At 35.1% G+C, this 12818-nt stretch overlaps 3 protein-coding genes and 1 non-coding gene across 5 annotated transcripts; 2 read left to right on the forward strand and 2 right to left on the reverse strand.

The window, feature by feature from the left end:
- The first annotated feature begins 178 nt into the window (after nucleotides 1-178).
- On the forward strand, nucleotides 179-7870 carry LOC125827778 (probable E3 ubiquitin-protein ligase ARI2). Of its 2 annotated transcripts, XM_049507108.1 has the most exons (7): nucleotides 179-495; nucleotides 1058-1090; nucleotides 1168-1447; nucleotides 1573-2053; nucleotides 2131-2676; nucleotides 2756-2858; nucleotides 7852-7870. In XM_049507108.1, exons 1-6 carry the CDS (start codon nucleotides 373-375, stop codon nucleotides 2856-2858), a joined length of 1566 nt encoding a protein of 521 aa, XP_049363065.1. In that variant the 5' UTR covers nucleotides 179-372; the 3' UTR covers nucleotides 7852-7870. The 2 variants fall into 2 exon arrangements, with proteins under 2 accessions (XP_049363065.1, XP_049363064.1); XM_049507107.1 differs by lacking the exon at nucleotides 7852-7870 and having other exon boundaries at nucleotides 2756-2905.
- LOC125827985 (U2 spliceosomal RNA) lies at nucleotides 3186-3381 on the reverse strand. The gene has a single exon (XR_007443031.1). It is a non-coding gene; the product is annotated as a U2 spliceosomal RNA (small nuclear RNA).
- Nucleotides 5457-10118, forward strand: LOC125827780 (probable hexosyltransferase MUCI70). Its single transcript, XM_049507111.1, has 6 exons — nucleotides 5457-5904; nucleotides 7852-8066; nucleotides 8174-8353; nucleotides 8507-8662; nucleotides 9003-9279; nucleotides 9433-10118. The coding sequence occupies exons 1-6, from the start codon at nucleotides 5535-5537 to the stop codon at nucleotides 9663-9665; spliced, it is 1431 nt and encodes a 476-aa protein (XP_049363068.1). The 5' UTR covers nucleotides 5457-5534; the 3' UTR covers nucleotides 9666-10118.
- Nucleotides 10119-10672: 554 nt separating this feature from the next.
- Nucleotides 10673-12263, reverse strand: LOC125827788 (uncharacterized). The gene is made up of 4 exons (XM_049507122.1): nucleotides 11874-12263; nucleotides 11483-11560; nucleotides 11275-11374; nucleotides 10673-11162 (listed from the first exon to the last, which is right to left on the reverse strand). Exons 1-4 carry the CDS (start codon nucleotides 12222-12224, stop codon nucleotides 10810-10812), a joined length of 882 nt encoding a protein of 293 aa, XP_049363079.1. The 5' UTR covers nucleotides 12225-12263; the 3' UTR covers nucleotides 10673-10809.
- Between the last annotated feature and the right edge of the window lie 555 nt (nucleotides 12264-12818).

Raw genomic sequence — 12818 nt, forward strand, 5'->3', positions numbered from 1 at the left:
CTTTTCTTCGACTTTTTTATCTTTATCCTCCACACGATTTACGGTCCACCTTCACTATAATTTAAAAGTTTTACATGGTTAACCAATGACCAAGGAGTTCCACTAAACAAAGAAACTATATAAGGCCAATAATACCACAACAATCAAAATCACTCTGCTTTTTTCTCATTAAGAAACAAATAACAGTAAAAAAAAAATTCTCTCTTTTTGGAGGGGTTACTTGCTTTCCCCTCCAAAAATTTGTCACCAACATTTCCATTGGTGACGAATTAAAAAAAAAGAAGAGCAAAATCCCATTCTAATTTTTTTTTTTTCGAAGTTTCCATTTTTCTGCAACTTTGAGGTATTTTGACTTTTGGGGTTCTCATAAATATGGATGACATGTATGGCAGTGATGAGGAATACTATAATGGAGAATACGAGGATGATTATGATCGTGACCCGGAACCTGAATCTGATGATGATTTATCTTGTGGCAAAGCTCCTTCATGCAGGGTATAGTCAAAATTGTTTCTTTTCCTTTTGATCAAGTCAAGTTCTTGAGTTCTGCTCTATCTGCTTCGATTTGTTTGTCTTACTTTTCCTTTTTATTATGTTTCGAAAAGAATGTTTCTTTCCTTTTTGGCAACTTTTGATTCTAACTTCTCACATGACTTGTTTAAGACCACATGTCAAGTCAAAACCAGACAAAGAAATTGAAATGGAAGGAGTATATTAGTTTTAACTTCAAGCATTTTGCCATTGATGAAATGATTTATAGTTGCAAAAAAAAAAAAAAAAAACTTATTTTAGACCATAGTTGTGAACTTCTGGTAAAATGGCAAACGACTCTCTCTAATTTAGTCATAGTAATAAGGTAAGTTCTTTTACACTTTACAAAAAAAACACTTGTATGATGGCATGGAGAGTCTTGGATGCAAATACTAATTGACGAAAACGGAGAAAGCAAATTGGCCTTTCAATTATGTGATATTTGGTACTTAATGTGCTGAGAGTTGTGTGTAGTTTTGAGTCATTTTAATGTGATAATTTGGTTCTCCTTTTCTGGATTTTGCAGGTAATAAGGAAGGAATCCCTTTTAGCAGCACAGGTTAGCACATCGTTTGTCTCAATTTTCAATTTTTTTACTAGTGTCAGAGATGTGAATCATTTCTATAAAATTTGTAGAAAGAAGATCTACAGAGAGTAGTAGACTTGCTTTCTCTGAAGGAACATCATGCACGAACATTGCTTATTCATTATCAATGGGATGTTGATAAGGTCTTTGCAATTTTTGTTGAAAGAGGGAAAGAAAGATTGTATGTAGAAGCTGGTATAACACTAGAGGAGCAAAATGACAATCCTTCCTCCGACCCCTCAACTGAATATACATGTGAAATTTGCTTTGAAGATTTCCCTGATGAGCAAACGACGTTGATGGAATGCAATCATAGGTTTTGCAATGATTGTGAGCATCTACCATCCTTCATTTTGATCGAATTTCATCTTGTTCTTAATTTTATGAGTGTAGTCACTCCTATATACGGATGATGTAGCTTAAAAGTTGTTGTTTTTTCTCATTATCTTACCTAGGTTGGACAGAGTATTTCATAGTAAAGATCAATGATGGTAAGAGTAGACGTGTAACATGCATGGCTCAAAAGTGCAAAGCAATATGTGATGAAGGAAAGATTAGGGATCTAGTCACTGCAAAGGATCCTAATTTGGCGGAGAAGTTTGATCGTTTTATCCTAGAATCATATATCGAGGATAATAAGAGGGTTAAATGGTGCCCTAGTGTTCCTCATTGTGGAAATGCAATTCGTGTTGAGGATGACGAGTACTGTGAAGTTGAATGTGCATGTGGTCAGCAATTCTGTTTTAACTGCTCGTGCGAACTGCACTCACCTTGTTCGTGTGTTATGTGGGACCTTTGGCTTAAGAAGTGCGACGATGAAGCACCCACTGTCAATTGGTTGTCAGAGAAAACCAAGCATTGCCCAAAATGTCATAAAATTGTGGAGAAGGATGGAGGATGCAACCTGGTACAGTGTATATGTGGACAGCCATTTTGGTAAGACGACTTATGAAGTTGAGTTTTTTCTACTTGTAATTTACATTTGTGCAAATGATTTGTTTTGTTCTTCGTAGTTGGCTCTGTGGTGAAGCTACTGGATTTGAGCACACATGGAATAGTATATCAGGTCACACTTGTGGCAGATACAAAGAAACTCATTTGAAAAGTGAAGATTCTGTAGAGGACTATTGGCGTCTTACTCACTATTATCGTCGTTATAAGGCTCATATTGATTCGTTGAAGATTGAAGCATCTGAATCGAAGAAAAAAATACTTGATAAAGTCCATAGCCTTGAAGCAAAGGAGTTCCAGTTAAAAGATTTCAGCTGGGCAATGAGTGGATTCCATAGACTCGCCTTATCAAGGAGAGTTGTCGCCTGTTCCTATCCATTTGCATACTACTATTTTGGAGATCTGTTTGCGAATGAAATAACAAAAGAAGAAAGGGAAATAAAACAGAACCTTTTTGAGGATCAACAGCAGCAACTTGAAACAAATATCGAAAGACTTTCAATGTTCTTGGAAGAGCCATTTGGTAACTATGCTGAAGATAAGCTTGTTGAGACAAGAATGAAGATTATTACTCTATCCACAGTAACTGATGACCTCTGTAAAAACTTGTGAGTGTAAATTACATCTAATTTGCAGCAGCGCCAAGTACTTATCTTGCTCATTACTCAATTTGGTATTGTTTTCCAGGTACGAGTGCATTGACAATGATTTGCTAGTTCCTCTACAACAAGCAACTCATACAATAGTTCGTTATAGATCCAATGGTGTGGAAAAAGCATCAGAACTATAGGTAGGTGCAGATATACTATGTAATGCATCTTTACTATAGAGCGCGATCTCAAGGCATGGAAAACAATGCAGGTTACATTCCTAACTTGAAATGTCAAGCATTGCTGAGTGAAACATTGCAAGCTTTGATCATATTTTTGGATCGTGTCGTTTTTGTGAGAAATGTTTCCAACTTCAATTCTTAGCTTTTAGTATAGTTAGGTTTCTATTATTTGGTACAAAAGAACAGGTTCAATGTGATTTCTTTGGACAAGTAAAAAGTAATTTCAGCTTTTGTCTACAGATTGAACATAGTAATTACCAGAACTACAAATTTGAACTAGATTTGGTGGGGTGTGCCAGGCCTGGGCTGTAGTGCAACGCCCAGGCGACGCGTGAAGACCCAAGTAGCAAGCTACTTTGATGGGTCTTCCCCCTTAAAAAATTGAGTTAATATCGTGTGAACCGATGGTTCACATATCAGATATTAAACTGATAAGAACAGATACTACACTTGATCTTAGCCAAAAGGCCGAGAAAGGTATGCTTTAACTGGTTGATGGGTTTTGCGTTTTAAGGCTCCTCTCAGCTGTTGACTTATTTGCTTGTTTCGATGTGGGAATATGAGAATATTGCAATGGTTCCTACAAGAAAGATGGTAAAGACAGAGTAAGCCTAAACATATTTAATCAACTATGCAAAATGTAGAATAGATTTTGCACCAATGCTTTCTTTTTCTGTAAATGAAAAATGAGCACGAGAATATCAAATGAGTTGAAAACTTAAATTAGGAGTAGAAGTGTAACGTTCTTTCGTATAATAACAATATATTAAATATAATCTCACAATTAGGGAAGTGTTATTTAACTTACTCTCTAATTAGTTTCGATTAAAACTTCAACTACATAATCAAGAACTCATCTTTAATTGATGCAAGTTTTAAATTTTTTAGAATTACATGTAATATTTCTTGAGTTAATAGTAAAAAGAAAAGGTTAGTTTTGGTTTTGCTTGGAGTACTATCTTTGTAGCTCCCCTAAAAAAAAATATTATTAGTTTCATATTCGTCTAGAGTTCACTCTAAAATCACAGGCATCATGTCATTACCGTCATGTAAATGTCATAAATCCCTTATCCATCATCGAACAACAGCCGAGAAGCAAACACAACTAGAAAAAAATAATCATATTACACTTAGGGATAATCAGAGTTAAAATGATGACTTCCACCACATCGAGATGACACTTTATGGCTGAATTATATTCTTTTCTCCCTCGTTTTTTCACGTTTAGAATGAATAATCGAAACAAATAAGTTTTCGATTTTTTTAATTTTTTTTTTTTTGAAAAAAAGCAACAAAAAAAATCTCTGTCCAAGAGGCAATAGGGAGTAACATTCTATCTTCACTACTTTCTGAAAGTCTTATCAATGATAAGGCAGTAACATTAAGTATCGTATAACATAGAAAAGTCTCGACTACTTTCGTTCAGACTTCTAATGAAAAACACTCTTTCTAAGATGTTGATAAAGTGGTAATTCGAAACCAGTAATTTAGTTTTTGCTATTTTGGTGATTCAAATTACAATTTTAAGATTGAAACGTAAAGGATTTTTGTCATCTAAGCAATTATTTTGTTTTGTATTAAACCACTTGAAGTGAAATGTATTACACCTGTTATGAGAGGTAATCGTGTCACCTAGGACTCGAATACATGCAACAGGTGAACGGCATAAACGAAATGTCTCAATGATGCCTTCACCCCCGACCGGAGTCCCTTAGTTATGATGCAAAAGGGCTCTTGGTTTATCCTTGATCAGAGATTTCTCTATGAAAAATATGAATCAAAGTTTGTATTAGATTTTTTAACTCCTTGATTCATGAAATTTGGAGAACCATGCATATACCAAATAGAATTTACGAAAACAATTGCTTATAAGTGGATACATGAAAAAATTGTAATTCATCCGTTTCAATTGTATAATATTATTTACTTATAACTTGTTTTATACTTTCTATGTTTCATTTTACTTGACTCTAGTTGATTTGTCACCGTTCTAAAAAAAAATCTAATTAAAGGTATTTTTTACTAATATTATAATAATATTTTAAAACTTTAAATTTGATTTTGGTTACTACTGATTGTCATCTTATGTGACTATTTAATACCAAGGGAAGTATAAAAAACCTTTCTTGTTTGTTAAAATGGACAATTAAATAAATAAATTACCTTTTAATATAAGAGTTAAAAAGCTTGTGGAATAAACAATGAAAAAAAAGCTAATGAAGCAAAAAGAAAATTACTCCACAAGTAAATAATAAATGCGTCGGTCGGCTAATACTACTACTCCTCTGTCCCATTTTATGTGGCAACATTTCCTTTTTTGTCAGTTCCAAAAAGAATGTCACATTTCCTTATATGGAAAGTATTTAAAGGTACAATTCCTTTTTTATCCTTGTTGGTCCCACTTAATCTTAAAATAATACTCCAATACATTTATGAAGAGAGAGAAATTGAGTCTACTTTTTAAAAGGGCAATTTGGTAAACATTTCAAAGTCTTCATTTATTTCTTAAACTCCGTGCCCGGTCAAATGTTGCCACATAAAATGGGACGGGGGAGTATTAAGGATCATACAGAAAGCTACTGACGACGTCGTTCCGGCTGCACTGCTAAATCTCCGTCTAGTCGCCGCCGTTCAATGTCGTCGTCGTCGATGTTAAACAACAGTGTCTCTATTACTGTCTCCGACGACGAGCCCGACGAATTTGTCAACAAGCTTAGGGCACGAGCTCGAAGGAAGAGAAAGAAAATTGGCCTCCGAGGCAAAACCAGTTTCTCTCATATTGTCCTGAAAAAGCTCCTCAGGTGGTGGCCTTTTCTGCTATTCTTACTTGCAGCAGGTCTTCTCATATTTGAAGCCTCTCGAATTGGAAGAAGACCTAGTTCGGTTGTTAAAAATTCGAATCCGGTGACTGGAAATAAAACTAATAAGGTTGTTGAGAAGAAACCGCCGACGAACTTGAATCGCCTGGATCTAGTGACTCATGTTGTCCATGGAGTTAGAGAACGTGAGTTTATTTTATTTTTTTCCTGAGAAGTTTTTGCAATATGATCTAAATTATCTAAGTGCCTAATTGCTTTTTGCTGTTTCGATATCAGTTTATGCTGAATGATGCGCATTACTTGCTTTATTGAATTTCACGGCGTATAGTTATTTTAGGATTGGCCTGCTTGAAATATGCATATCTGTAGTCTTTCGTCCAGTATCTGATTAGAACCTCTGATTGATACTGATTGTTATATCTATAAATTGATGAATCCTTGTGCCAGGTATAAGTACAATGATAAAATATCTGGTCTTTACTATGTCAGTTCCCTTATTCAGAATCTTCCACTCCGAAATGATATCCCTTGGACTTTCCAGAGCTAGAAATTGATCACTGATCCAATTTGAGTACCTCTGCAGGATAGACCTCAACAGAAAAGAGGGCTGATCGTTGGGATATTGATCTATATAGAAAACTAAAAAGTTTGTTTTGAATACGACACTATCTTTCGGATAATACAAATGTGTTTTCAATGAATAGAACACTAAAGAATTGTTTTGATTATGTACATGGGGATTTTGTACTTGCTTTGGAGAGATTTAAAATGCTCTGTACTCAAAATTGAGATGATTAAATTCCCCATGCGAAAGTATGTTTCAATGTGAAGGTATTGATAAATGTACACTTCCTTGTGGTTTAAACAACCTTGCTTTGTTCTTGCAAGAAAGAGACTGTACTCGTACTTGTACAAAAAGGAGTATGTTGGTCAAGTAGCCAGACGGAACTGGTTGGTACTGCATCTATCAAAAGTCAGTAGCCTCTGCCAGCCAGAACATGTTAAGGGGTGCATTTCTTGGAAACACAGATAGCAGTAAAAATTCCCTGCCTCTTCATAAATGCCAATAGGACTCTTCACCTTTCATTACCAACCCTTTAGGTGGTTTCATCTGAGGCAGCTAAAGGATTACTTTTTTCATTCGGCTAGCAACTGAGTTTTCCTAAGGGTATGACAATTGGATTTAGTCTCTATTCTCTGCTTACCCTAAATATACTGTTATTAGGATCCCAAACCTCAAGCAAGTTGACTAAAGTGTAGACAATGTTGTTGTTGAGGTCTTCCAGCATAACACGTGTTCAAGGTAAGGATTTTAAGTACAAGGGGAGTAAATAAAGCTTAGTTTGTTTGCAAACTAGCTTTTCTTTGTGTACAGATGATCGAAGCAAAAGTGAACTATTAAAAAGAAAAATCTAATCATTGTTATGGCTCATGTGAGACGCGGGGAGCCACCATTTACTCCCCCCAGGTAGTGGGGTTTAGGTGTTGGGACATATGACCACTCAATCATCCTGATTAGCTACTGCATGCCTAATTCCAAAGGATGAATTATCACGTAACAAAGAGGCACCTAAAAAATGTTCAATTGAACACCTAAACCTAACTATTCACATGATTTTACTAGAAGAAAACAAACGAATGAGGAAAATATATTTTTAGAGGGTGCGGAAAGGGGAAGAAGGATATGGGTATTTCAGTTAAGATGCCCCTTTTCGGTGGAGTTGGACGAAATGTCCTGGTTATAGCAAAACCCATGGAGGAGGATCATAGGTAGATGCCCCTCTAAATGAACCAATCTCAAGGTATATCCTGACCCTGCTGTAGAACTAAATGACTCTGTTGTCAAATTCTCTATCAATCACGAAAAAATCAAATCCAAATGATAATAGGAGTTAATATATGAGAATCAAAGATATTGAAAGAACCACAAATTTGGTGCTAAAGTGATCTAGTTGACATATGGGACAGATCATTTGGTTTCTCTTCGGGTAAAACTACTGTATTCAGCATTTCTTTGTGGCTAATTACATAGTGATTTTTCTTATATACAAGATATTTTACATGCTTGTCAAAGTGCTATGTTGTTTGACCCATTGTCTTCAATACTGTGTAACAATTCATGGATCTCACAGCTTGCTTGAAGTTACTACCAACTGAAGAACTTGAGCATCTTGATTTCCCCATGGATAAAGTACCTGCCGATCCTATTAAACAGGTGGTATACATCACAGAGGCCAACCCTGCTTCTGTAGATGATGGTATGTCATTCGAGCAACACTCGGGGGCGTCAAGATTTAATTTATTCACAGGAAACCAATCTCTTAAGCAAAGGGATGAAAGTTTTAAGGTTGTCGACCTGCGTCTTGCTTTTTAGTGATCACCTATTTATCTATGAAATGATTTATGTATCTCTCTTTCTTCTTCTTTTGACAAATTGCTTAAGCATTATCTCAGGTGAAAGTAATGGATGCATCCATCCACTGTGGTTTTTACAGTGATAAAGGAGGCTTTAGGATTTCTGTTGAAGATAGAAGTTATATGGAATCCTGCAAAGCTGTGGTGTCAACTTGTGCATTTGGTGGTGGAGATGATCTCTATCAACCTATAGGAATGTCAGAGTCATCTCTCAAGAAGGTTATTTTTTTGGATGTTAATGCTCATGATTGATTTCCAGTCTTTAGTTTACACTAAGTAAAATTACACTTTATCACAATGTAGTTGGGTTTGGGGATTTAAAGTGGTGCAGGACACCTTAATTAATATATGTCATTGGATTAAATGATGCAGGTTTGCTTTGTGGCTTTTTGGGATGAAATTACACTTGCATCACAAGAGGCAGATGGCCATAAAGTTGGCGATGACCATTATATCGGAAAGTGGCGAATCATCCTTGTTAAGAATCTACCATTTACAGATCAAAGGTTGAATGGTAAAATCCCAAAGGTATGCTTGTCGCCTGATTCCTCAATTTCTTGTATGCTTTTCCATTTTACAATGAACATATCCTTATACTTGAAGTGGAACTTCTGGTGATCTTGTCCTACTCCCAATATTCTTCTCCATGAGTCGTCAAGAAATATGGTGCCTTACAAAGTTGAAGTGTGATGAAGCAAATCAGAATGATGAACCAGTTTTGAAGATTAGAAATGTCTGGAAAAGAAAATTTGTTGTCTTTTAATACATCCTCTTAAGATTAAAAGTACGAGGATTGAATTAGTACGAGTGTGAACATTTTACTACCTAAATGATTTATAAGTATTTAATCCATGTCTAATTTAATCAGATGCTGGCCCATCGTCTCTTTCCGAATTCTAGATATTCCATTTGGGTAGACTCAAAATCCCAACTGAGGAGGGATCCGTTGGGTGTGTTGGACGCTCTGCTCTGGCGTTCAAACTCTGTACTAGCAATCTCAGAACATGGAGCTCGGAGTAGCGTGTATGATGAGGCAAAGGCTGTTGTCAAGAAAAATAAGGCCACTCCAGAGGAAGTGGCCGTGCAGATCGCTCAGTACCGTCAAGATGGACTCCCTGAGGATAAGAGATTCAATGGGAAAAAAGGTAGAATTTCTCTTTTCCTTGTCAGCTGAAATGAAGCATATACCGTGATTGTTATCCACTGCATACTTATAGTACTGCTATTCCAAAATTGCTCAAATGAGATGATTGTTTTCTAATCAGTAAATCATTCTCACACTCACTATATCGGTGCAGCTCTATCTGAGGCTTCAATTATTGTGAGAGAGCACACACCATCGACTAACCTGCTCATGTGCCTATGGTTTAATGAGGTGGTTCGCTTTACATCCCGTGATCAACTGAGTTTTCCATATGTCCTTTGGCGGTTCAAAGAATTCAGGAATATCAACATGTTTCCTGTTTGTACACGCAAGGATCTCGTCAATAGCATGGGTCACATAAGAAAAGCAAAGCCTCTAACAAGTTGATGTATATTTATGGTTTGCTCAAGAAAGGATAGCCGAAACAAGAACACTCAGGTCTTTCTCCAAGTTTCGAGCATATCTGCTTCCTCTATGATATGTGCTGATGACATTCAATAGAGAGAGATCAGATAGGATTAGCATATTCCTCTTTATTCTTCAGAATTCAAAGGGCACTGTTTTTGCGTAGCCCTGGTGGTATAGTGAGAGCCCGAGAAGGTTTCATCGAACGGAAGAAGAAAAAAGCAGTGATGGTATGTTGTGCATTTGAACAAACTTGCCTTCTTTAGGAGGTCTTTTTTTTAACCTATTTATAATTCTTTTGTTGGTCTACGTACACTCTGTTACAATTGTGGTGAGTTTTATCAAATGTGAAGCACAAGTTTAGCTTCTCTTGAATTAGTGCTGATTTTGCTGTAAACTATTATGTAAAGTATTTCACTGGATATTTAGTTACTTAATTATGCCTAGAGTAACACTTCTATACAAGCAACCCCCTTTGTATAGTGTCAACAACTCAAGTTATTATTTTATTCTTTTGATGACCGTGGTATCCGGATGGAAAGAATCAACTAGTATTTTTGTCTCCGCTGGAATTTGAACTTGAGCCTCATGACTTTCAACCATTGGTGCATCAACAACACAATGAAACTGTTAGCACCCCTTTTAGTCTACCAATGTTTTAAACACATGGAAGATTTAAGAAAATTAAGTTATTTATTTTTTATTTCTGTTTGCAGTAATTACTACAGCTTTTTAGTTACTTGTTTTTCCTATTTTTACTTCCTTGTTTTCATATGGGTGGTTAATTCCCCAGTGTTGTATTTAATGTTATTTGTATTTAGTGAAATGATAAGCAGAAAAGTATTTCAAACTCAAGAGATCGTAGGTTCTCTCTTAACGAACCAGCACCATAGGTAGAAAAAAGAAAACTTCAGATTTTATCTTGCAGCGTCCCATAATTAGATTCATAATTGGGGACCATAACAGAAACTCATTTACTGATTTGAAAAATATACAAAAACAGATATGAACAAATGTATTTTAATTGTTACAAATTGAAAAAATATTTAACAATAAGGTCAACTATAACAAGTCCTAATTGTAGACTAGTATACAGACCTATTTTTTTTCTTACAAATGAATTATCTTAGTTTCCAGCCTTTGTGTTAGTGACAGCAAGCCTAGAAAGAATGAAGACACATATGGAGGAAACAAAAACAGCAGCAGCAAAACAAGCAAGATCCAATCCATTAACTACAGGTATATTCTTGAACTTCTCCAATACTCCCACTTGAAGTAACATTATAAGTGCATGTCCTATTCTTGATTTGGCTTGCATTACTGATTTCATTCCCATCAATGATGGAAGTGTTTGAAAATAATACGACTTTTTGCCTGACATTTGATCATCTCCTTTAACATTAATATTTCTTGATCCCACAAACATGACATACAACCCCATTCCAAATGTAAGCATAGCAGTCCCCAATAGAAACATATCTGAAAAATAAAAAAAAGAACGTCAGTTTAACTTCTTTATGCTGATAATGTAAACAATTGTTCATTCAATTCTCGATTATTAATTTCAAAGTTTAAGAGAGGGAAAATGTACCAATAGCTTCGATCAATAGCTGCACGACATGTCCAAGGTCTGACTTATGTGAGATTGCGATAAAATAGTGGACGTATGACTCTATGATTAAGTAACAGCCCTGCAACAATGAGAATATTTATTTAATTTATTAGTCTTAAAATTGCATAAAATCAATTATTTCTTCATGATAAAATAATAATACTAGTAATTAGTACTAATATATTACCTCGATAAAGCATAATAATGAACCAATCAATGTCCCTGCGACTGCAAAAAGACTGAAGAACCGGCAATCCAAAATACCCTGCAAAACAGAGTTCCAATAGCCATTCAGAAAAAAGGAATAAAAAACAAACTTGAGCTGAACAAAAATATTAGATAGGAGTGTATGTAATTAAATTAAATATGTCATGTAATTATTGGATCGGTGTTAGTCTCGCTCCAGATCATGAGTGAATAGAAAAAAAAAATGTACATAGCTATTCCAGTTGAAATATTTGGAATAATTCTACTATGTACTTTATAACTTTTAAAGACTTATCAACACTGTGTTTACACAAATCATATTTACCATGAGCAATTATAAATTAAGGTGAAAAATTAAAGAAAAGTCATACCTTCTCAATGGAGGACTGTAAGTGATGCAATTTCTGCGGCATTTGTTTGAGTAAATTTTTCAAGTTTTGAAGTATCAGATCTGATACATTATTATCTGCGACTAAACTTAGATCTGAAATCTTCCAATTTTGTGTCGTAATTAGTTCAGACACAACCGCAGTACCAACAGCCTTAGTTGCAACTGCCTTCTTCTCTGCTCCGCCAACAAAGCCACCTTTGTTTAAACACTTAAACTTTAACGAATAATTATTCATCAACGAATAACAACGTTGCTGCTGATTCTGGTTACCATTATTGTCACGTAACCCCATTTGCTTAGAGGTACGTAACAATCTACCATTTATCACCATTTTAATTAATTTCACCTTCTTTTATTTATTTTTCTCTCTTACTTTTTTCTTCTTTCTCCATTTGAGCAAGTATTCATATTTATATATGCAATTTGAAAAAAGTGCAGAAAATTCGTGGTATATTAGTTAGTATTGTCGTAAAGTGAAATAATAATAATGTGTGTGACCTTTATTTTGGCTATTTTCTCCACTTTTCTTGGAGAGGTAGGCATAAAGGTGCATGTTCTGAATTTTTCAATGATATTTTTACATTTAGCGTGTAGGGTCATAAGCATTCTCCTCCGAACACGTGGCACTTTTGCGACTTTCTATTGGTGTAGACAAATATTAATATTTACTCTCTCCGTTTAAAAAAGAATGACTCAATTTCCTTTTTAGTCTGTTTCAAAAAGAACAATCTCTTTCCTTTTTTTGGCAACACTTTAACTTTAACTTTCCACTTGACATATTTAAGGCCACAAGATTAAAAGGCATTTTGGTACATTTGATATAACTTTAATTTAAAACCATAAGATTAACTTTCTTTTCTTAAATTTCGTTCCTAATCAAACTAGGTCATTCTTTTTTAAACGAAGGGAGTATCAATTTTAGAAT

This window comes from Solanum verrucosum, unplaced genomic scaffold (assembly GCF_900185275.1).
Source record: "Solanum verrucosum unplaced genomic scaffold, falcon-dt-bn FXZP01000064.1, whole genome shotgun sequence".
NCBI classification, from domain to species: Eukaryota; Viridiplantae; Streptophyta; class Magnoliopsida; order Solanales; family Solanaceae; genus Solanum; species Solanum verrucosum.